At 42.3% G+C, this 24,773-nt stretch overlaps 1 protein-coding gene across 1 annotated transcript in view; it reads right to left on the reverse strand.

Annotated features, from left to right (window-relative positions):
• Positions 1-24,773, reverse strand: part of RORA (RAR related orphan receptor A) — a 64,492-nt gene that overhangs the window by 19,513 nt on the left and 20,206 nt on the right. The window contains exon 2 of the mRNA XM_055002791.1: positions 1,037-1,122. Coding sequence (XP_054858766.1) covers positions 1,037-1,122 — 86 coding nt within the window. The remainder of the gene's footprint in view (positions 1-1,036; positions 1,123-24,773) is intronic.

Genomic DNA, 24,773 nt, shown 5'->3' on the forward strand with positions numbered 1-24,773 from the left:
CTCTACACGTGACATCTGATACATGAAGAACACATGTTGGGAGATGTAATGGTAGCTGGGAAGGGTAGTTTAAAAACACATGGCAGCGGCAGGGCAAAGGCTTTGCTACACACTGGAGCTGTGTGAAGGGACTGTGAAATGCCTGAAGGGAAACTTCAGCCCATTACAACCTCTCCAGGTCCAAGCCTGGCTCTGGAAGGCAGCTCTAGCCCATTTCCATTCCTCGCTGCCCTCTGGTTGTGCAATCCCACACAGTTTTAAACTGGAGAGGGGAAATTGACAGTGCCTTCTAGGAGGTGAAGATGAAATGAACAACCCTCTGAGGAGCAGCTGTCTTTTAAAACTATGCTTCCCGGGTAACGTTCTGTCTCCCTACACTTCACAAACACGCACTGAGGCATCTTGTGTAGAGAGAGACTCTCAGAAAATTACTTGTCTAAGGCCACCTAAGTGAGGCTGTGGACTGACAAATTTTAAACTAGGGATGTTTTGGATCCATTTGATCTCCTGGCCACAATGCTATATCAGCTTTATATGAAAATCCAAACTGTTTGGATCTATGTTCTCCATGTCATAATTTTAACAAGAGTGTTAATTACATAACATGTGGGGAACAGATTTTTTTCAAGGGGCCAAATGTTATAAAAGTCTCACCACATGCTGAGTACAAAGGAAAAAAACCCACACGTTGGGAGAAAGTGAACTTGCGTATCCTCTTGAAAAAGATTCAGTCACTATATCCAAATTAAACTTACTTTTGGAGAGAAGCTTTAGAAATACCCGTGAAAGTACCTAAAGAGGTATTTGGGGACTTTAAGTATTAAGAACCGATGTGAATTTATGGTACTTCAGAATAAGGGAGGGCGGGGGGGGGGGGAAGCACAAGAAATTTAAAATAAATGTGTGTAATTATATTGATCGGTGCTGGTCAACTATAGAAGCAAAATGTAACCTTCCCAAGAGGAAAGCATGTAAGGGAAAGACAGGTTCACAGTCCTTTCATTTTCACACACACATACACATTTTTAAAGCTTACCTTGCAGCCCTCACAGGTAATGACACCATAATGGATTCCTGATGATTTGTCTCCACAGATCTTGCATGGAATAATTTCAATTTGAGCTGCAACAGAATCACACAACCAGTTAATTATATTTTCTCTTAAACACCTTATAAAAAAGCATTCCCTGATCAGCATTTGTACAGTGAAAACTAATAACCTGCCCAACATTCCACTACATTAACTATTCATTGCTGCACGGCAAGGGTCCCCTTAGGGCCCTGTACTAATTTATGTCTGCTTGTTATATAATAGCTTTCAGGTTATTAAAATGGGCCATCTGAGAAGGTGCCAAAAGACCCGCCATGTTGGGAGACTTCTTATGTCAAAGCCAAGATGCACTTGGGCATAGGAGTTCCTGCTTTGCCCAAAGAAACAGGAATACACGATGAAGGAAACTCGTGCCATCTTGCAATGAGATGTAAAAAGCAAAAACCACACAAGGTGTGAGAAATAACTTATAGCAATCTGATTCCTGGTGCATTTTGAACATGTATGTTCGTTCCTTGGGAGAAAAACTAGAATATGAAAGTAACTTTCTAGAATTTGTTCTCTTCCAGATCAAATCAAAGTAGACTGAAACCAATCTTAGGACAGAGCAAATAACACATAAGTGTTATTGAATGTGTGTCGGTGAAGACTCAAGTTCACTACTTCATTATATGTATCATACTGGCATGAAGCGTGCCAATATCCACTTCACCATGGGTTCAACCTGCTTAATTGCACAGGAAGAGAGTAACAATTTTATTCTAATGGAGCATAAACTGAAGCTTAGTGGATAAAGTGGGAAAAACTTTTAAAACAGCAACAAAAATGTGAGCTAGTTTCCTCAGAGTGTATTCGAACCTTTGATAGCATTGACTGCAATGATCAATGCTTTATTTCCGCTCCTCAGATTTAGTGCTGTGCTGTGGAGTGAAATCAGAAGCAGCATATCACCTCCTTTGCATGGCATTAGATCAATTACTGTTCTAAATGTCTGTACTGCAAATAATCTAATTAAAACTGAACCCCAGTCAGAAGATCCCTGTACTTTCTCTTTGCCCTTTAAAGGGCATACATTTTTCTTGTCTGGTGACCGCAAAATTGCTTGTTTGCAGGTTATGCTATTTTCTTTTCTTTTTTTCCAGGAGGGGGAATGGGGTGTTTTCTCACTTATCTCTTTCATCTGCATCATGCAAATAAATACTTGCTCAGATCTTGTCCGTATGCAAACAAGACATACTGAGAAATTATCGAAAAAACAGAGTATGGCATTAAAGGAAGCACACAAATCTCCAGTTCTGTTTCACTATTACCAATTGTACCTTAAAGTTAATTGGTTCGTCAAGTGCAGCAATATTTCCCTGCTTATATAAATAATACTCAAGGGAGGGGAAAAAACAGTTTTAGTCTAGAACTTAAGTGAATTACAGTTCCAATCTAATGGAGCAATGTTTGGTCTGATTTTGGTACACACATTGCTGCTTAAACTTACATTAACAGAGACATTCACTCACTAACTTTTCTTATAGATCCAGAGGAGTTAGTCGTGTTAGTCTGTTGTAACAAAATAGTAGAGTCCAGTAGCACCTTTAAGACTAACCAACTTTATTGTAGCAGAAGCTTTTGAGAGCCTCAGTTCTCTGTCAGATGCATGGACACATATACATCTAATGAAGAGAGCTGTGGCTCTCGAAAGTGTATGCTACAGTGAAGTTGGTTAGTCTTAAAGGTGCTACGGGACTCTTTATTATTTAACATTCTTATAGTTTCTTATAAACTTTTGTCCAAAGCTTTAAAAAACAGGACCAATTTGGGGGGGGGGAACAGCATTACAGATGAAGAGTTAACCCACAGAAATTAGCATCCATTAACAGACACAACCCACAGGATTGTCTGAGATACGCATGCTTGCATATGTTCTGTCCATTTCTCAGGAACAAGTGCACGGGAGAGGCTTTCAAGAAATTGTACGCAAAGTCCTTAAACCTTCAGGGTTGGAGCAGCTTCTTCTTGGCTGACATTGGGGTGGGGGTGGATCTTTAGATCCTTTAGGTTTCATTTGGGATCTACTGTTTACTCCTGGTAATGTGAGGCTACTAATCTCCATTCCCCCAACAGCTTCCTATTTGTTCTTCCTCAGCCAGAGAGGAAAAAGGAAACTCAACTTTGGGACCTCTCATTACAATTATACATTTTCTAAAGAAAGAGAGAACTTCATTCTTACTTAATACATTGCATAATGTAAGTTTTCTTAGCAGTTAGCAGAACTGAACTACTTTACAGAACTGTACACTTTTTTAAGAAGCCTACGTATAAGAGACTGCGAGAGCTCAGACATCCATGAGCTCAATAGGGTTGCACCATCAGGCAGCAAGGAAAAGAACAGAGCCTCATAAACTACTGTCAGACTTGGCTCCTATTCCGGAATCACACTTAATCACATACTGTAAGCATGCACCTTATTTACTACTCAAGCTAATCATATGGTTAAATAGAAGCACTGGGCTGACTGCAGTGTATCTTGCAACGGTGGAATGAAAAACGAAAGATCTGATCACAGCACAATCAACAGGCCAAGCCACCCATCTTTTCTCTGTACAAAATTATCCCCTGTATTACAGCAACACCCACAAAGTCTTGCCAATGGCTTGGCTCAGACTGTGACAGCTGGCAGCGAAGACAGCAGAGCTCAGGTGATAGGGACTCATGCAGGGAGGGTATCCAAAAGGAGTCCTACAGTCCACTGCTACAGCTTCGAACTCTCTAAGAGCCCCCATCCAAAAGTATTAATAATGAAAACCTGATGGGACTGAAAATAAGATGAAATAGGGTCACATACGATGAGATGTGGGAATCAAAAGAGGAACCAGAAAAAAATGTGACAAATCTTATAGTCACTCGGAACAGTTCGCTTGGTTTTATAACCAGAGAAATGGAATCCCCCCCCCAACACAGCTGTATTCCCAAACCTCAAAGCCAAGAAAAGATCATTAGTAACAAACACAAGATGAGTGTTAGGACTCTCTAATACTAACAGAACTATTGTGGGGCAAGGTTTAGTGATCTGGAGTCCATTAAAAAGCTGATACCACAATAAAATTGTTAGCTTCTAAGGTCTCTTGAGCCTCCTTTTTGTTTTGCTGTGGCAGACAGACACAGCTATCACCCTTTGAAATGTAATATAAACCCATTCTATAGAGAAAGCAGAAAGTGCCACACTTATCAAAGACAATCATTTGTGTTGGAAACATTGCTGCTGCTCCTTATAAGTCTATTGATTAAACATGAAGTCATACATAGTCAATGACACTCATACATATTTAGTAGCATAAACAAGGATACCGCATGTAATGTGGTATTTGAAACCAACCAACCAACTGAATTAAACAAGGAATCATTTGACTACAGAACATTCTAATCCCAGTGCATTTTCAGCTCCATTACCCAAATAATTTGCTCTACAGTGCACCCTAAAGTAATTCATGAAGATGAAGTATTATTCACCTAAATTATCTGAAGCTTACAATGACATTTTGCTTTCAACAAGCTCCTGAACACTGCGCTCTCAAAGCGCATGTGTGTGCATGCGTGCGCGTGCATGCATGCATGCATGCGCGTAAAAGCACAAACTGTTTTTACTGCAAGCACCATTATTTTGTCCAACATAAATGTGTTATGGGGATCCTTTCCCACACATCATAACATAAGCATCTGCAATTCCTCCACTAGAGACCTTAAAGTATGCCATGGGCCACTGGGCTTTGCACATTGTTTTCTCTGCTCAGATAACTCCTGGGTCCAAAAGAATTAAGAGTGAGTTTGGAAGATTCACATTCTTAATTTTCACTATGGTAAAGACTGAAGATTCATATTCAAGATTTGAGTCCAGCAGCACCTTAAAAGACTAACAAAATTTTCAGATGTGCACTTTTGAGATTTGAAGGGATCTGATGAAGGGGGCTTTGATCCTTAAGAGCTTATTCCCTGAAAATCTTGTTAGTCTTTAAGGAGCTACTGGACTTGTTCTTCTATTGCAGACCAGTATGACTACCCACCTGAAACTGTGTTCGAAGGAAATGGCTATTTACAGATTACTTGTATAAGACTGGCTACTGTGAAGTTTAGGGCTTATCCGGGTCCACGTCATGTGTTATATTTATACTTGTACACCGAAGATGTATCACTATGTCCTACAGTAGGGCTGGGCACCTGGCACGTTACAGAGATAAAGATTTTTTTGACAAAGTTAAGCTATTAGCATTTGGGTACTTTTTGTTTGTAATTTCTATGCTGCACAACATATTACTTATTTAATTAATAATAATAATAATAATAATAAACCCTTGCCGTTGATGGCAGCTGTGTAGCACTTATCCTTATACCACACCAGTATCCTTGGTAGTAGGCAACATGATTGGCAGTCTATTATTCACTGGTGTTATAAAATGTTCAGAAAATGAGTGCGTATACCTGCGTTGAAGCAAAAGATAACAGCAGCATCTGTTTACATGGTCCTGGAAACAATAAGGCTTCACTCCCAAGCAGATGTATCACTCTTAGAAAGGGAATAACACCAGTGGCACTTCTGTGTTCATTTGTCATGTAAATATACTGAAAGCAGTCCACTGAATATTTTCATGCATGGAAACAATCAAGAGGAAACAGTGGGTTGGTCCTCATTACGATAGCTGATGCCAGAAGTGGTATGACATCAACAGTACTTAATTGCTTACTTGGTGCTTTTATGTCACACATTAGTGACATGTGGTAGGAGGAGAGAATGACACCCTATCCTACTGAAGTCCTTAGATGTGCATGGAAAGGAAGACTTCCAGTTTTCACAGCATCCCTTTAAAAAGATCAGCATCTCACAAAAATAAACCCAATCCCATCACATTGCAAAGGTTGGTTTACAGATGTTGAACTCCATCAAGGCCCAAGAAGTGTGGAATGCCCAGGAATGTCCCCCTTCCAGTTTTCAGCTGCTATGTCAGAGCCCCCCTCCCCCTCTTTTTCCTTGTCTGAGGCAGACTGGTGCATGCAAGAGAATCCTGAAGCAATCGCTCAGAAATGACAAGAAGCAGAATCCAGGACAGCTTGATCACATGAAGGAGGCAGTGCTTTTTTTCTTTAAAAAAAAAGAAAAGGTGCCAGTACTTATGATGTTCTCCCCTCTCAGCCCAAATCCTGAATGCCCAAGAGGTGCCTGTACTGTGTACCAGCGTATACCACTTGAAAAAAGGCCACAGAAGTAGAACTGCAAGGTTTAAAAAGCCATATTCCTGTACTTGGACCCTTGTTGAATTCTTACGGCAATATAAAGGGGGATGTCTGGAAACAGATAGGAAAATGCATTTTTAAAGTACATCTTCTATTAAACATTTGGAAAACAATTCCCTTAGTAACAATGCCCCCCCCCATCTTAAATTCCTACTGGCAGGAAGTCAAAAGTTCCTTTCTGGTTACAAACAACAAGATGCTTTTTGTCCATCTGCTACTACACTGACAACAACATATCCCACTTTTGGTTATTACTAGCAGCTGGATCTAATCTTTCCAGTTCTAATGCAGCTTTCAAGCATCATTTTCAGATGAGCTCTGTGATAACAAGAATATCAAATAAAAGAGCTATAGAGATTCCCATTTGGTACCTGTCGAATCAATTGCAGGGGGTCCACCATTAGATGTCACTATAGTCAATGGAGTTGAGCTTTAGCTAAGGAAGGGAAAAAAGAAGGCTTGCGGGACCTCAAACATGGACTGATTTATTGCAGCTTAAACTTTGGAGGAGCAGAACCTACTTTATCTGCATCTGTCAAAGAGAGCTCTACTCTACACAAGCCAAAATAAACAAGTCTTTAAAGGTGCATGGGTCTTCTTCCTGCAACAAAAGCAAAAGACTAACACTGCTACTACTTAAGAATCTGATTAAGAAAGAATTCCAAAACGACACATTCCTTCTCCAATATGTCCTTGGTCCTGATAGACCATTGCACTAATCTCAAAAAGACCACCATTTATTTTTGCTGGGCTCTAAGGGATTTCACATCATTCTTTCAGCATTTTGCAAGTAAGGTTTTTTTCAGCCCCTGCAGTGGTCTGGCTCCTACTGACACGACCGCATTGACAGGAGGAAAGAAGGGACTTTTGCAGGCAGAGCAGGGAAGCAACACTTCTGCTACTGGGCATCACACACAGAAACAAGAACAATTCACATGATCATTTTAGTGCGGCAAAATACAGTTCATGAGATCAAAATTTAGGAGCTGATCTAGGGCTGACCCAATATATTCTTCCACCCCCAAACAGCTACATTTTGCAATCAAAGTATCACAATGCTCTGTGATACAACAAAGTGGGCTACACTTCTCAGATTGTAAACTGCTACAGTAGCACACTAAAATTCTTCCTTCTTAACACAATCACTTGGATTGCTTATTGTCAGTGCAAGGTTATAGGAAGCCAAAGGCCAAAGGATGCAAGACCCAGTTGGATGGGGAATTGTTGATAGGAGGACGGCATGGAGTCCAGTTGGACCATAAGAGGGAAAGCCTACCCTTTGCTTGAATGCCCCCATGAACAAAGGATGCTGATGCAGATAAGGCAGCTGCCTGGTTCCAATCTGGTTGGCTGGCTCTGCTGTCCAACACCCAGACTATCAATACTGGGTCTTGACAAGGCAAGCTTGAGTGCCGTGGTCAGAGTGTTGGACTAGGGTCTGGGAGAATGAAGTTCAAATCCCTACTCTTCCATGGAAGCTCACCAGGTGGCCTTGGGCCAGTTAAACACTCTCAGCCTAACCTACCTCACAGGGTTTTTGTGAGGATAAAACGGAGAGGAGATTTATCTAAGCCACCCTGCATCCCCACTGGGGAGAAAAGTGAGGTATAAACTGAATGAAAAGAAATAACCTGAGGGACATTGGGGGGGGCATACAATAACGTGCACGACCACTAAGCTATTGCCAATGGAAGACATGTTAGGAGATTCAGCACTTGCTGCTCCAGGCCCTCTACCAAGAGCCTTCATTTTGCTTCATATCACCCTCAGATTCACAACAGGCAAATATCACAAAACCATGCTTCTTTTGGCCAGTATACCACTCACTACGCACCATGGTAAAACATTCTGGAGAATCAGCCTTCAAGTTTTTAAAGCCATGACTTTGAACGTTCTTTGGTCAAGTAGAATCATAGAATCATAGGGTTGGAAGGACCCTCCAGGCCATCTAGTCCCAGTAGGGTTTTTTTAACTTACATTTTTAAAAGAAAAAATGCCATAAGGGTTTGGAAAATTCCTGCTAATATGATCCCAAAATATGTATGTGGTTAAAACAAAACCCCAAATAGTTATTTTTTAAAGCCAATTTTCTGGTGCTGGTAATGTCATAAAGTTTTGACAAAGTGAAAGGGCCAATCATTTTTAGACACTGCTGAATTCAAAAAGTAAAAGCACCTCTCTGCCCTCAACTTCTTGCAATGCTACCTTCCATATAGTTAAAAGGGATTTTATGTTTCCTATTTCCTACTAAACACAATTCACACTTCGCAAAGTTAAGCTTATACCATTCAAACTTCTTGAAATGTCAAACTAGAGGAAGCTATGATGACATCTTTAATTGGATCAGCTCTAAGTGGAAGTGCAAAAGCTGTCAAGCTGTATAAAAGATTTAAAAAGCACGATCAACCTTTATCAGAAACAGAGCAGGTGAAAATTCCAGCTTCCCCAAATGAGATACTTTGGAAATTTACAGACATGTGAAACAGAGATGTTCTGCTGTAATAGTAGCTGGGATATATATGTTCTGTATAGTCCCTGGTCTGCTATACTGTAAGAGCATACTATTAATTTCCTACCATGGAATGATCAGTTGATACATGTATGCACAACTGTTTAAATTTGTTACAATGGTATTTTTGCACTGAATTAAATTTATAAGTACATTCAATGAAGCATCCCTTCCGGTTCCACTCTCCTCCCTAAAGGAAGGGTGAGCAAAATCCAGGCCCACTTAAATGAGTGTTAAGTATAAAATACTCCAGTTGGTGAGAAGAAGCACATTCGGGCTCAAAGAGATGTTAACTAAACTAACACTATGTCATCAGTAAGAGCTGTTGGGAGTACAGAAAATCATGATTATTTTGTTGGTAAGAAACAGAAAACCCACTTTATACCAATATGTATGGAATGAGTTAGGGACCATATACTTCACCATTATGTTGCCTTATGTACTGTATGCTGCTTTAAGTATGTGCTCCTATGTGCTACCTGCTGTTTTAAGTATGACCCTATTGGGTTGTCTAATGTCAGTCCTAGAATTGCTTATGTTCTGTTTCAGCATTTCTTCAACTCTGAATTGGATTCCTGCTAATGCTTTGTCTTTGTAAACTTGTATTTATTTACCCTATGGCATTGTTTATGGAAATGTCCTTGATATTGACTGTGCTAATTTCACACTGTGTAATCCACCTTGAGTTTCAGTGAGAAAGATGGACTATAAATGACATAAATAAAATAAATACATTTAGGCTGTGTATCCATACTCCTTAAGGGACCCCTTTATAATGGACTGAAGTTTGACCCGACTTTTCACTTGCCTCAACTTCTTTTTTGGGCTGATGACGTGCTATTCTCATTTCCCAAGAGTCTGGCCACTGCCAACCTGCAATCATTATTCCTTCCAGTACAAATCATACATTTTAAATTTAGAGCGGCAAGCTTTAACCAAGTAGATGGATCAGCTGCCTTTAGCTGATTGATTAGGCAAAACAACTCATAGTATACTTGCTTGAGTCTAACATTCCAAAACTGGTATAACCTGCCAAAACAAAGGCCAATTTTTCATAGTAACAATGATTGGTGGTTTAAAAAAAAAACAAATTATGTGACACTTTCTACAATACCTTTCCCACCCAGAAAATTGCTATAGCGAGATTTTAGTAATACAGAAATTTAATCTGTATGCCAGTTAAAAGGCAGATGACAAATCAACTAGAAATCCTTTAAACTGACTGACAAACCTAGGAGAAACATGCAGCTACACTGGTGGACTTTTCATGCACGAGTTTTAGATGCTAGGTAAACTTGTGTTCTCCAAGCAAGCTAAAGTTGAGGTTAACGTATTTAACGCTAACTAAATCTGTTTAATGCCTGTCTCCAAAATGACAGTGGCCTTGTAATCTGCTTTAGATAAAGAAGTACCGGGCTTAATGATTACATAAGCCCCGTCACTGAGCACAGAAACAATAATCAGATCAACTTTTTTTATTTGTATGCAAAGGCTATTAGAATCAGCTGACTTTCTGCAATCCAATTTAACACTGCAAAAGTCTCCTTTTCATAGAACCCAGCCGAGATTGGACAAATTAAATGTTTGCAGAGATAAGTATTTTGTTTCCTTCACCATTTGGCCTTCAGTCAAATTTTATTTTAAAACTGTATGTGTGGGGGAAGGGGATGAACTAATACTGAAAACAATAAGTGAAGGAACAGCGTGGGCCAAATCCACCCAGTAACAAAAAGTAATTTAACAATTAACTTCCCAGAAGAAAATAAATATTCAAGAAGAGGAATGCAAATAATTTTCACAGTCCCCTAAACAGACATTGCTGGGGAAGAATGTTCCACTTTAAATTATTTTTAATATACTTTTGAATATACTGTAAAACTTTGTCTAGTTTCAGTAGATCAAGATGAGTGGTATTCTGGATTGATAAATTACCTTGACAATTAACAGAGATCCTGAGATTTCATTCATGGTCAGTACCACAGGCAGAATATCCTAACCCACGCTGCCCTGAGATTCTTCAAAACAAGAACTGAGATGCTCCACATGCCCTTATCTGGACTGAATGACAGACACACTGTCTCTTGGTCTGTGCAGATTCCATAGTTGCAAAGGAAGAGGGTCCTAGCAAGGCCTTTATCTGCATGGAACATTCCAGTGCTCTTGCTAACAACTACATAGTGTACTCGTATCCTCTTATCTGCTTCCAGTTCCCCAACCGGCATAAAAAAATTATGTGAAAATGCAGGTGAGCTGCATATTCAACTGAGTATCGCTATATCATGGAACCTTGGTGGAATGGCTGAGTTTTCAAATCCTTTGTCAAAGCTAGCAGATATAGTTATAGGGGTGTGCACACGTGGGCTCCATTCAATCGCTATGGGCTCAGTGGATCACATCACATCACATGAAACTGTCAGGTGAGACCGTTAGTCCATCTGGCTCAATACTGTCTCCTCTAACTGGCAGGAACCCTCCAGGGTTACATCACCTATTACCTGATCCTTTTAACTGAAAATGCTGGGAACTGAACCTAGGACCTTCTACCTGCAAAGCAGGTTCTTTCAGAAGCAGCTGTGTGGGCGCATGTGTGCACTTTCAGTGGCCTGGGATGTACCAGCATGTGTTTCGAAGGAGAAGGAATAGAGGTTTAAATCTCACCTTGGTTTGCATTTGCCAGTTTCAAATACCGTAACCTGCCCTGAGCATATAAGATACAGCAGGACACACAAAATGACTAAGGGAGCTATTTCAATTGGGTTTTTAGCCTCTCTCCAAGAATCATGGCAATGTTTCCCATTACTTTTCTGATGCAGCTCAGTTCTGTATTGTAAATTATACTCTTACACAGATTTTATATAAAAAATTGCCTTAGGGTCACCATGCCAGTAACAGCATATCAGTATGTGCCCATTTCTAGAGGTGATTTATAATGAAGCTGTAAAGAAACATTTCTCTAGGAAGAGGACAGAAATACCCTTTGTCCTTCACCAAGTTCAGCCTACATAACTTGCTGCCTGTGAAGATTTTGAAGGGAAGGACACGGGGCTCATACCCAACGACTTGCAATAACTCTCTCTTAGAAGCAACGTGGATACCTGGAACAGTGAAATGGAGCCCGAGACTCTTGTGCAAAGTAGCTAACTGAGCTGTGAGTGACACGCTTAAAATACCAGGGTCTCAAGAGGCAAGCATCTTCTGAACTACTGTAATAATAAGCACTCTCGTGACTTTTGAATGCTTATTGCCACTTGCCAAATATTATCTTTAATGCATGGCTAACTTAACACTGGTGTACAAACAGTTGGTGCTTGCTTTCTTCTTGGAGTTGATAATCTTGTTTATCTATTCATTCAAATTTTATCCCGCCCTTCCTCTAAGGAGCTCAGGGTGGTTTACATAGTTCCCTCTTCCCCGTTTTATCTTTGCAACAACCCTGTGAGGGAGAGTAGGCTGAGAGAATGCAACTGTCATCCAGCTAGTGCATGGGGGGGGCAGGTTTGAATCTCCCAATCCTAGTCTAACCACTACACCACATTGGCTGTCATCTGAAGAAGAGAACTGTGATTCTCGAAAGCTTATGCTACAGTAAAGTTGGTTAGTCTTAAAGGTGCTACTGTTGTCATCTAGAGGTTATCTTTCTCCTCCATTAAAGTGAAACTACTTATGTTCAATGCCTACCCCACACTTTCCCAAGATATGAGTGGGGCATTAATATGTAGAAGAGCAGATATAAGCAGTGTTATTATCATGATATCCAAGTCGAAAACAACAAAACACTGTTAAGATCAGACTATCCCATTAGATATAATCATACCTGTTTAATTCTGGATGGAGAACACCAGTCCAAAGAGAAAAGGGAGAAGATAGCAAGGAAGGAAAGGTGAAGAAGAAAAAGGCAGTGACAGAGGAGTACGGGGAGAAAGGCAGCAAGTTGGCACGATGAAGCAGCAGTCACGAGGGGGGAGATTTCCCCTCTCCCATGGGTCCCTGCTCATAAATAATACAAGGCACCCTCAGTTGTCAAGAGAGGAGGTCAGCTTCTTTATGGTTTGATTGCCTTGAAAAACATGTAATAACTAATCCCAGTTCTATACCTCTCCAACCATCACAAGTCTATGCAGGCCAGCCAAACAAGAAGCCTGATACTCATAGTGGGTTTTCCTCTTTTTCAAGACCAGAGCACACAACCTTCAGGGCTACTTTTATTACTACTGGGTTAACATTATTTCTGACGCTGAACAGCATTTTAACAAACAAGATCGGTGCTCTTTGGAAGTTGGAAGGAAGTGAACCACCCAGTTCAAAAACAGACAGATCTTAATCAAGACTGAGTTCCAAAAGCAACACAATCAAATGCCTCTCTGAAAAAAAAGATACCCATGATGACAGAAATGCTTAGCCTTTCTGCAGTTGCTGGTTCTAAGACAAAAGCGCCTGAATAGTCAGTTTCCTTTACCAAAGAGGAACAGTCCATCTCCTGTATCTCTAGTGTATATCAACTGGAGAGGCCAGCAACTGCTCCTGTACTTCAGAGCTCCATCCCTGATCCCAACTCATATCAATCCCTGATATTCCAACCCAACACACAAAAGCAGTTTAAACTCCCTTCCTTCATTTTAGCGCTCTTGCCTTCACACACCAAACCTCTCCATCCTTCTCACTCCCATTTCCTATGCCTTGCCCCCCCAAACAATACCAGCCTCTAATTTGCTGCCATAAAAGAGAGCCCTCCCATAATCCATTCTCTTGCCCACTCCAATTTTCCTCTAACACAGGAGAGTGAAAGGGGTCTTCCTTCACTCAAGCCCCTCCTCCAATTTTAAGGTTCAGTATTTTTTGTATTTTGCCTTCAGTTTCCTTTTATGCAGATCAATTGCACAGAATGGAGGAGGCCTGCAAAACACCGGGAACCAACTCCGATCCTTGCAGAGATGCTCAACAGCAACAATATCTGTGGAAGGCTTCCCCCAGGAAGCCTATATACGACAGGACTGGGTAACAACTGCATATTTATTTGGTTGGCCATCATTGTGCGCAGGAGTCTTGCTTATGTCAAGTCGCAGTAACTAATGGAACACAGTCTAATCCTTCTTCATTACAGTAATTACGCTTTCTGGAGTCTGTCTTAGATCTGGTTCACCAATTATTTTAACCACCCCTTAAACAGAAAGCAATGCTGTGAACTATTTATTTATTGAAAGTGATTTCATGCCACCTTCTCTCCCGTAATGCCCAATGTATCGCACAACTAAAATAATTCACTAGAGATGCCCAATTAAATACAGCAACTAAAAGTAAAATGGAAGCTGTGATAACAGCAATGAAGTCAGAATTAAAAGGAAACTAAATCTGTCATCAAAAATTTCCTTAGGCAGGAAGACAAAAACATCTGTTGCAAATATAGACCTTCAGATTATTTCGGAGCCTTTGAAACATCAAGAAAGATGGGATGTGTTCCTGATGCATGAAAGCTACAACAAAGAAAAGCACCCCAGGAGTCAACCAATATCCAAAAAGGAATACTGTGAAGGTCAGTCAAAGAACTGGTTCCACGGTGCATAACAGAAGCGGTCATCACTTTCAGCTGTCATCCTAAGTTTCACATGGAAGACCTGCACAAGAAAATCAAGTCCCGCCTCTACTGCAAAACGCCTAATCATTAAAACTATTTTTATTCTGCTTTTCTTACATGGACATTTGCTCATAGAGGCTGACAACAATTCAAAAAACAATCAACACAGACAACTGCCAAATACATGGAATTCCATCATACATCATACATCAGAGCCACCAGCAGTAACCCACCCCCACCTGATGAACAGAGAACCAAGGAACAAGAGCAAGTTTCAGGCACCTTAAAGACCAATTAGATTCCCAGGGTATGAGAGGTTTTGAGAGTCAAAGCTCTCTTCATCCGATACTTGTTGCTTTGTCAAGGAACAAAGGACACCTAATCTAATATCTGAGAGAATAGAAGCATTTTTGCCCAGGGCCTAAATGTCAATTATAAAGGTGCCAGGCAGGCTTCATGGAGGAAATTATTCCACAGGCTTGGTGATATGACTGAGATGGCCCTATCTCAGGTCAGCGTCTGCCTTGCTTCAGATAGTGGGAGAATGCAGAGAAAGACCCCTCAAGTGGATCTCAGTTGCTTGGGCAGGCTTGACTGGGTGAAAGACATTAAACATCTTGGTCCCAGATTTTTTTAAAGGTCAAAACTGGCACTTTAAATTCCTCCTGGAAACAAATGAAGACCTCATACAGGAGTAATATGTTCACCAGAGCATCAACCTGTCAGCTACAGACCACAAAACAGTAATCTAACCTGGATTCCTCCCCCCACCCCCGAATTTCTATATGGTACGAAAAGAGGTAGGCAACTTTCTAGAAGCTAGATATATTCAACACCTTTCAAAGGTCCTTAAATAAATTCTGAATGCTCTTCTCACAGTCGAAGAAAAAAACTCTCCAAGGAAATCTAAGAATAGACCACCACAGATCAGTTCAGCTGCCCCAAAGAGTTTTATTTTTTAAAAGAAGACCACCTACTGCCACTATGATTGCTCAGTTCTAGGATAACACCTCAGCAACTTTATGTGAAACACTTGTCCAAAGCAAATCACCAGTGTATTTCTTCAGTGACAGGCCAATTTTTCCATTGAATATGCAAGCCAAACCTCTGGCTAGGTATTTAGCTTGGACTAAAATTTCCCTGAATGCAAATAAGAAATGATAAAATGGTTATACCATGTTGAATATTATTTTGATTTCATAGGAGCTAGGCCAGGCTTGCAAATAAGTCCACCAAGTTACTGACAGATCTCCCTACCCAAGATTATCGTCCCTGTGGGTCTAAACCCACATCTCTCATAGCAAACACAAAGAACCAGTTTGGATCCAATGTTCACAAGTTGTTTTGACTAGTTGCTGGGATGCAACTGTTCCTCCCCAAAGGCAGACAAGGACAAGTGCATTTTGCAAGCCCATTCTAAGCACCCTGAAGGCCAGCCGTGGTAGGTCTTCAAGCAGCCTTGATAAATTCACAGACATGTAGCCTTCCCACTTCTCCAGTGGGAAAAAACCCTTACATTATGCTTTGGCACCAAGGGACACACATTCAGTCTAGGGACCCTGGAAGAGCCTAATCACCAGAGCGTTCATTTGAAAACCTTGCACGGGCCAGCATTTTGAATAGCTTTAGTAAAGTGTAAAGCAGCAGCTGTTGTATATAGACAGACCTTAAGTCTATAGAAGGTTGCTTCTTTTCAGTGGAACACAACAGAACAACCTGATATGATTATTCCCTGAATCTACAGAAGGTAACTGTCTCCAAAAGCTCATATGGTGGCAATGGCCTGGAAAGGATTTCTGCTCTACAAATTCAAAAGACCAAGATAAAATGTTAGTATAGATTGCAGCACACAATAACACTTAAAAACCTGTAATTATTTAAACTCTGCAGATTTAGGAAGCCTATAATTACTTCTTACACTCTTGCCAATGTCTAGCCTATTTCATAATTGCCAACACTGGCTCAATTGAAAGGAATTAGCCAGTGTTGAAAATGTGTTCCATATTAGCTTCCGTTCAAACAAAAGTATGCTGCCTCAAAGTAGCAGAGGTCTCCCCCAGGTTAAATCCTTAGGAAAGTAACACTATTGGAAACTGTCGGCTAATTGTACAGTTTGTACACCCCCCTACCCAAAGATACAGAACACAAAGCATCTTGCAATAGTAGCTGGGCATTTTCGATGCCAAGCCAATTCTAGATATATCAGGATATCACCCAGTGCCCTAACTACTTAGGATAACAAAGGCAATCCTTGGGTCCAGTTGCACTTTAAAGACCAACTAGATTTCCTTCATCAGGGAGCTCTGACTCTCGAAAGCTCATACCCTGGAAAGCTAGTTGGTCTTTGGGTGCTACTGGACCTTAATCTTGCTCTTCTACTACAGAGCAACATGGTTACCAACCCAAAAGCAATCATCATACTGTGAAGATTCTAGAATCTTATAGAACTCAAAATAATTAAATGGATAGGAAGTTCAGCAGTGAAAAGCACCACATCTTCACACAATACTTCACACTAAACTTGTGTTCGCTGTCATCAGATGCGCTCATATCCACTAGCTAAGACAAATCCATGGATGGAGGATCAATTAGCCTTGATAACTAAATGGAACCTTCCCAGAGCTCCTGAGGACCAAACATTGGGAACCAGCAACGGGGGTGGGGGTGGGGGTGGGGAGAGATGCTGCCTTCATGCCCTGCTTGCGAACTTCCCAGAGGCATCTGGCTGGCTTCCAAATCACAACACTGAACTAGTTAGACCTCTGATTGGAACCATCTGAGTCCTTCTTCCGTCCTATAAAGAAAAACCTTTGCAAAATAACTAATTAGAACATTTCCTCACCCTATTCCAAAGGCAGCCTAAATGGGGAGATCTCCAAGTGCTTGAAGCGGTGCTAAAGCTTGGATTCTGAAAAGTCTTATGGGGCGGGAATTCCATAGTTAGGAGGCAAATGCACACACATCCCTGTGCCTTGTGGCCAGAACCTGATGCATGGATGGGTCTTGGGGACAGCAACAGAGCACATGGGAGGAGGCCATTTCTATGTGGCACAGAACCTAAATTGAGACAGAGACTCTGAAATGTGAAGACACTTCCATTTGTTGGATTGTAAACTTGTGGGCACTTATACTTTAATGTTTTGAAGTGCCTAGATTTTAAAAAAATTGAGAAGTTTTGTTTTTTGCATCCTAGTCTTCTGAAAAGAAGCTGGCACTCATAATACTCCCCCCGCCCCCGCAAGAGGCACCAATTCCTTCTTCCGTTGCTAGAGCTGCAACCCCCATTGCTTATATTCTATGGCTCCTTCAGCAGCACATCAGACAGCTGAAGATCACATGAGCTAGCTCACTTGCTCTACACAACTTTTGAGCATGACGTCAAGTTTGAACTAAGGGCCAAGAGGGGTTTTTATTCTGCTTTAGTGATACAGAATTAGAGGGTTGTTGTTATCCTGGATTAATGATCACACAGGACGAAGCCACAGGTGGTCCAGCTGTGCACCATACAAATGGAGAAAGCATTATGCCACCAGATTGGTGAGACAAACAGGTTGACATTGTCCAAGCATTGGGCAGGTAGTGATCCAGGGCAGAGTAGCACCACATGCTGGGGTGGGGGCAAGAAGCTCTGGGAAACAGCTGGAGAACTTGCAGTTGGTCTCACAGGAAGTCTAGTCACTGAACTGGAGATACTGGTTGTACTGGCAATGATTGGCTCCCCACCAAGCCTTTAAATAACACCAAACTCCACCCTTCCCTAAGAATGGCTGTCAGAAGGCCTCGATCCTGCCACACTCCAGTATCTGCAGGGAATGGCAGCCTGCTTTTAAAAAGGCAAACTCCAAACTTCCCCGTGGGCAATTCTCTGAGTCAAGTTGTAACCGCACCTTGGCCGTAAGAGGGCATCGGAGAACTAAAGCATATTGGAAGGATCAAATAACACCTTGATTGCTGCAGGAACTGGGATTTGATTCCTAGACTTCTGTCTGTATCCATGGCTGCTTCCTGGAACACATCTATGACATCCCTCTGGGCTCAAGGGCCAGTAGTTGCCCATCTTCTGAGATGGGTGCTGTCTCTGAACTAGCTACATTTCCGCTCTGTGTGCTCCTAACTTCTGAAGTAAGAAAAGTGGTGACTACAGACAGGGTTTCAATTTTAAATTGAAGGAATATCTAAAATTACCTGGCTGATTTTTAAGAGCGGGTGATAGAAACGTTATATTGAAGATTAAGATCTAAGAGGTAAACAATGTCAATATAAAAAGGTCTGGGTGGAATGGATGTTGGGAAAGTCTGAGAAACTATCACTATTTGTGTCAGATTGCTCTGCCTTATTATATAAGAGCCCAACCTGTCTTAGGTGGTTCTGGGCTATCATAGATTCCACTGATGTAATCTGCAGGCGGATGCCCATAAACATTAAAACCACCGTTGCCCAACTTTCATCCAGCTTGTGAGATATGACAGTCTCATCCTTTGAGCTATGCAAAAAGTAATTGCACCATCTCGACATGCCATCTGTAGATCCGCCTGTGATGGCTTGGCAAATGGGACAGTCAGCCACTTGGCACAGCTTTATACAAAGGAGTGACAGTCATGCTAGCATTCCAACTGCATTTTCAACTATATGCAGTTAAGCCAGAAACTCCACTGGAGGATAGTACAGGCATAAATTACTGTCGGTCTTGACGTAGTAGAGACTTAATTTAGGCCACCAGTTACCAGCCTCTGAAGTAGTCTTTTCCAGGTAGGCAAACAGGAGGACCAAGATCCAACAGTGTATCTTAATCAGAAACTGATGATCAGTGGAGCAACTGTTCCTCTTTATTTCCAAAAGCTCTTTTTCACCCTTGCACGTAAGTGTTTCTCTACTTCAGTGGCACCTAATTAGCTTGATGGACATCACAGGACATCTTGGGCGTACTCAAAGCTTTAACCTTGGCAGAAATGTGCAGATGAGGGTATGGCTCCTAGATCACTCAACGGTCCATCAGAGAGGTCTGAAGCCTTTGGTTTTATCCAGATAGTGTCTTTCTGTGCACTTCTTTCTCACCTCAGTCAGCAATGAGGCAATAAACGCAGGTAGATGGAAGCAGGAGTAAAAACCTCCCTGCTATATCAGTCCATGAGTTCATTTAGTCTAGCCTTCTTCTCTCCAATAGTGGTCAACCAGACTACAAGCAGTACAAGATGGAAATTGGGGTGCCAGTTTTTCAACTAGAGACTGCAGCTCTGCTTTTAACAGCACCTGAGAGGCAGACCTCACCACCTACTAATGTTTCCCTCCATGCTGAGAAACACTTTTCCTAGCTGACTCCAGCAATGAACTGCTTTAAAGGAGCAAGATTAGGCCAAGCTGGAGGTTTTACGGTGAGCAGCTGGCAACCATAGGCGAAGGCAGCTATCCTCTCCGTGTGCCCCAGACCTCCGGCCAGTCAGACAGCATTGGAAGAGGATCGTGTGCCAGTCCCTGCCATCTGGGCACACTGGCAGGGGCACAACAGCCACTAGCATTTAGGCTCTTTTGACAGAAGCTTGAAGCTGTGCAGAATTAACAATGTCTGGGCTAGTTTAACAAAGTACAATTTATATAATATGGAAAATGCATTTCCACTGAAGACACATTTCAGTTTTGTAGATGGCTTCAGCTGACATGACAACATTTGTGAAAGCGTCACCCGATATGCAAACAAAACATCAGTCGGAATCGGTAATACTGAGTGTAAATGATAGTATTCCAAAGCTACGCAAGACAGAAGAGGCAAACAAATTAGCCAAGAAAATGGAAAGATATGGCCAAGTTATTTAAGATTAAGATACCTGTCTCTGGCTGCAGTTTTCTGCAACAGCCTACTGTTTTGTTCACCTAGTAGCATTTCCACATGAACATGGCTTTCTCCTGCAAATACAGTAGCTGAATGCAGGAGTATAATACAGTGCTGGCAAAGAGCCATGGTGAGAGAATGAACTTGCCTGCCCCGTATCAAGTATCCTAGTAGGAACATAATCCTTTCTCTGTTCTGCAAATATCTGAGCCTGAAGGGCAAATGAGGACATGTGTTACAAGAGGCCAGAAGCAATTGTGGGGCTAGAACACTGACACGTGGGCTCTTTCCAAGCCTGGGAAAATGCTTTCATTTCTTTACCTTTCGGAAAAGGTGGCAGGCCACAAAGTTGTGACGCTGTGCCATAACAGACAAATACATGCTCCTGATACTTCCCAAAGACTTAATGATACACTTGAAATTTTACACTGCCTCTCCCACCAACAGACACTGGAGAAAATGTAAATGGAATAATCACAGAACAAATTCTTTTTGTTTCAAAATTTCATATTGTAATACTTTGAGGGAACCATGATCAAATCTGGAATTTTATACACATTTTGCAACCAGAAGCCTCAGAATAAGGAATCAGAATCAATCTGGCAAATAAGCATCAATTTTTACTCAATTGTTACACTTTGTTTGCACAATTAGTTTAGAGTTTAATGCAGAATTTGCCATCAACTTTCAAAGGAGGGTCAGAGGCAGCTCTTAAGAACATGAGAAAAATGGACATCTGGAAGGACAAATATGGGAAAGGTGGGGGAGAACTCTAAGAGATTCAGCCCTATTTCTTCCATAACATCCTCTTGGCCTCCTTGTTTACAATAAACTGCTACCCCAACTTTGTACTCAAAATCACAAAATACACAGTGAGTATTTAGTCCATGCAGTCTGTTAGCCTGACCACAATTACAACAGGAGGTTAAAAGAGGAGTAACTTAAACAACTTTAGTACAAGCAAACATTATCCAAATGGTTTTTATGGATCTCCTTCCCCCAAAGGGGGCTAGAAATGGATCCCTTGGGGAGAAAAAAAACCAATTCCACTGCAGCTACCAGATTTTGCATACCAGGCCGTTTTATCTATTTCCTTAAAAATAAGACTTGACTAGTCCTGAAGACTTAGGCTGGATAACGAAGGGGAAAAGTGGAAGGCAGCACTAAAAAGAAAGAAAAACAGACATGCACCGCGTGTGAGAAGGATTCCCTGCAGTTAGGACCTAACCTGGTAAGATGCCTGGGACTGTCTGTGGCTGATTTCCCACTCACATTTTAAATCGCCATTAGTGAGCATTCACCATGATCTCAATGGAATCGGTTTTGTGCCCACGTGTTTTACACTGTTAGCAACAGATTTGAGTCGAAGTCCTGCATTTGATTTTATACTTCTTATCAGGCACCGTTTCAGTAGCGGGTTTTGTGGGCTCTGAAATCCATGTCATGTCTTTTTTCCCCTTAATCCTCCCCCTTCAAAATGCCAGTCCTCCATTTGTCCAATGTGCCCATGTGACAACGGTATGGGTGTGTAGTGGCTGTAATGTTGCATTGCATTTTAAAAAATAATTAAAAGCTGGGAAGTGGCGGCAGGGTTGGGGGGGGGGCACAACGGTGGGATACTTTTATTTATTATATACACATGGCCCATAAGAAACAAGGAAAAGGCGGGTGGGGGTTAATCTGCCAATTTATGATGACCATTTTAGCAATGGGCTAAAACTACATGCACAAAGGTACCGACTGGATATTAGGAAAAACATTTTCATGGTCAGAGTAGTTCAAAAGTGGAATCAGCTGCCTAGGGAGGTGGTGAGCTCCCCTTCACTGACAGTTTTCAAGAAGAGGCTGGATGAATACTTGTCAGAGATGCTTTAGGCTGATCCTGCACTGGGCAGGGGGTTGGACTAGATGGTCTGTATGGCCCCTTCCAACTCTATGATTCTATGATTCTATTTACAATACTGATTAGTAAAAACAAATGGGAAAGCAGTCGGGGTGCTTTGATAGGTTGGGATACATTAGAACAAATTGTTGAAATCACCTAAAGGGAACGGCGAAGCTAGGATTGGAAAAGCAACGTTTTCAAATGGTATGAGTACATTGAAAACTTGGGGCTTAACCCCCGCACACCAAGCACCTCCGAACAGTGCTTCACCATGCGAGTTTGCAGGCAGACTGGCACCCACCTTCCACCCTGCACACCAAGCACTTCCAGACCGCAGGTGAGGCACCAAACGGGGGTGTACTGGACAAGTTGGCAGGCGCGGCTGCGCCTGGCTTCCCCCCCTTTCCCTCCCCCTTCCTCCCGCTGCACTACAGATGCCTCCAACCTGCCCGGTGAGGCACCGAACAACACTTCACTGTGCGAGTTTGCAGGCGCAGCAGCGCCTGCCTGCCGCACCCCATCCACCAAGCGCCTCCAGCTGGCCCGGTGAGGCATTGAATTTTCTATCCACTGGAAGGTGGGTGCGGTCAGCTGTGACCAATCAAAAACCGAGAATGGAAGGGGGGGGGAAAGAAAGTGTACACACTGAGATGAACCTTGATTCTACAGCTGATTCAAATAAAATCTGGGCATGTCCACAGCAAGAAGAATCGGGGATGCCCCAGGCTAAGTCCGGAGCTGCGTCACATGACTAGCTTGGAAGTGTAAAATGCAGACAAACATGGGAAGCAAAACAGGTACTGAAAATGGGGCAAAAACTGAATGTGAAATTACCTTGTGTCCAATCCTCAGATCTCTCTCCAGGCGCTGGTGGTAATAGCAATCACATCACAGCAACTTCTGCAACTGGAAAACCTGCACCGGCTGGCCCTTTTGTCTCTGCCTGCTCTGTAATTCAGGCTGCACTGACCTGGAGTTGAAGATGCTCCCTTGACTCTGATCCTGTTGCTCACAACCTGAGCCTGTACCCGGCAGCTCATGTCCCATTAGAAACATGCCCGGATATTATGCAGTTCTCAGTTTAAGACAACACTTTAACCTGTACCTAAAAGAGTAACCTTAATTCCTGAAAGGACCTGAGTTTGCAACCTGCATCCTGAAAGGCAGGCAGGGACCAAACCATTCAGCCTGTACTCTGCATGGGAAATTTATACGGGCTCTTGTGTAATTTCTATCCATTCTACAACGTGGTTCAGCCCTGTCTCTGGCATTCTTAACCGTGCCCCAAATTCGCCACCTGAAATATCCACCTATGGCCAATCATCAATGGTTTTTATTTATTTTATTTATAGCCCCTCCCCCTCTCACTGAGACTCACACACATCTCATCTGAAGATGCCGGAGCTACCTTCACCTGCATCTTTAAAAATATCTTGGCAAACCGATGAAGAATGTGTTGCATCAAAAGTCTGAATGCTTGCCTTACTCAGGGAGGGTGGAAAGCAGTTCTGCCAACATGCAATTATGTAACAGACACTCCGCTGGAGGAACACAACTCTACTGATTGCAAAAAAAAAAAAAAAGTTTTACCTTCTTCCCCTGAGAATAACTTGGCTTGTCAAGTCTACTTTCTTGATCTGTACCTGTTTTGCTTGGAGAATAACGGCCCACCGCATCAAGTCAGAAACAAGGCCAGGTTGCATTTAACCTCCTATTCTGTCTAATGACCCTTGACATTAGATATCCAAAACCTGCTATTATTTCTGATGGCAACTGTTTCAAGCAAATCATGTCTTCCATGAGGCTGGGAGTGGGATGGGGGTGACAGGGCATCCCAGGCCTCCATCAGCAAAAGCTCTTCAGCGTCAACACAGAAATGGAGGCAGGTTCAAGCCCAGCTCTTGCCATGCAGTTCAGTGCTGACAAAGGTCAGATAACTAAGTGGGCGCAAGTGGATGAGAACAAGCTTGGGGCAGGTTGTGCGTTTGTGTCGGGCGGAATCAAAGTTCTGCACCCAATCATGACTCTGCAACCCGTGTAAACGATGCAAGCTTGCTCACTCTCCTGTTTTGGACTATTTTGCAAGTCATAGGAGAGGAAAGGATCTGCTGCAATGCACAATGAAAGCCATGCGCCTCTGAATACCAGATGCTGCGGGTGGGGGGCGGCAGCAGCAAGGGAGGGCTGTTATCTTAATTCTGTGCTTGTGGGCTTCCTAGAAGCATGAGGAGAGCCCCTGTGAGAGGCACGGAGATTTTCAGAGCTGAATTCTGCCGTCAGGCCACATCCTGTGGTTCTTCTGCCCTTGTACAGAATCACAACACACACACACACAAACACACACATACCCATATGCCCAGGAGTTCAGACAAAAGACAGCTGCACCCTGTGAACCTCATCAGTTCTATATCCCTCTTATGTAAAGCTAGATGTGTCATGAAACAGCAGACTGCCTCCAGCGCCATCCAGACATGCTGAGGCACCCCCTTTCAAAGGGCCACATAACCAGCTTCTTTTTGTCCCCAGCAAGATGGTTATATGGACATGATCTGAACTCCTGCCTAGGGTAGCTGTGCTCTCAGGAAACGTGCATGAACACACACAGCTGCTGCCGCCTATGCAAGTCCACCCAGCTCAAGCTTGGCTACTCTG

Source organism: Eublepharis macularius, chromosome 18 (assembly GCF_028583425.1).
Source record: "Eublepharis macularius isolate TG4126 chromosome 18, MPM_Emac_v1.0, whole genome shotgun sequence".
Classification (NCBI taxonomy): Eukaryota; Metazoa; Chordata; class Lepidosauria; order Squamata; family Eublepharidae; genus Eublepharis; species Eublepharis macularius.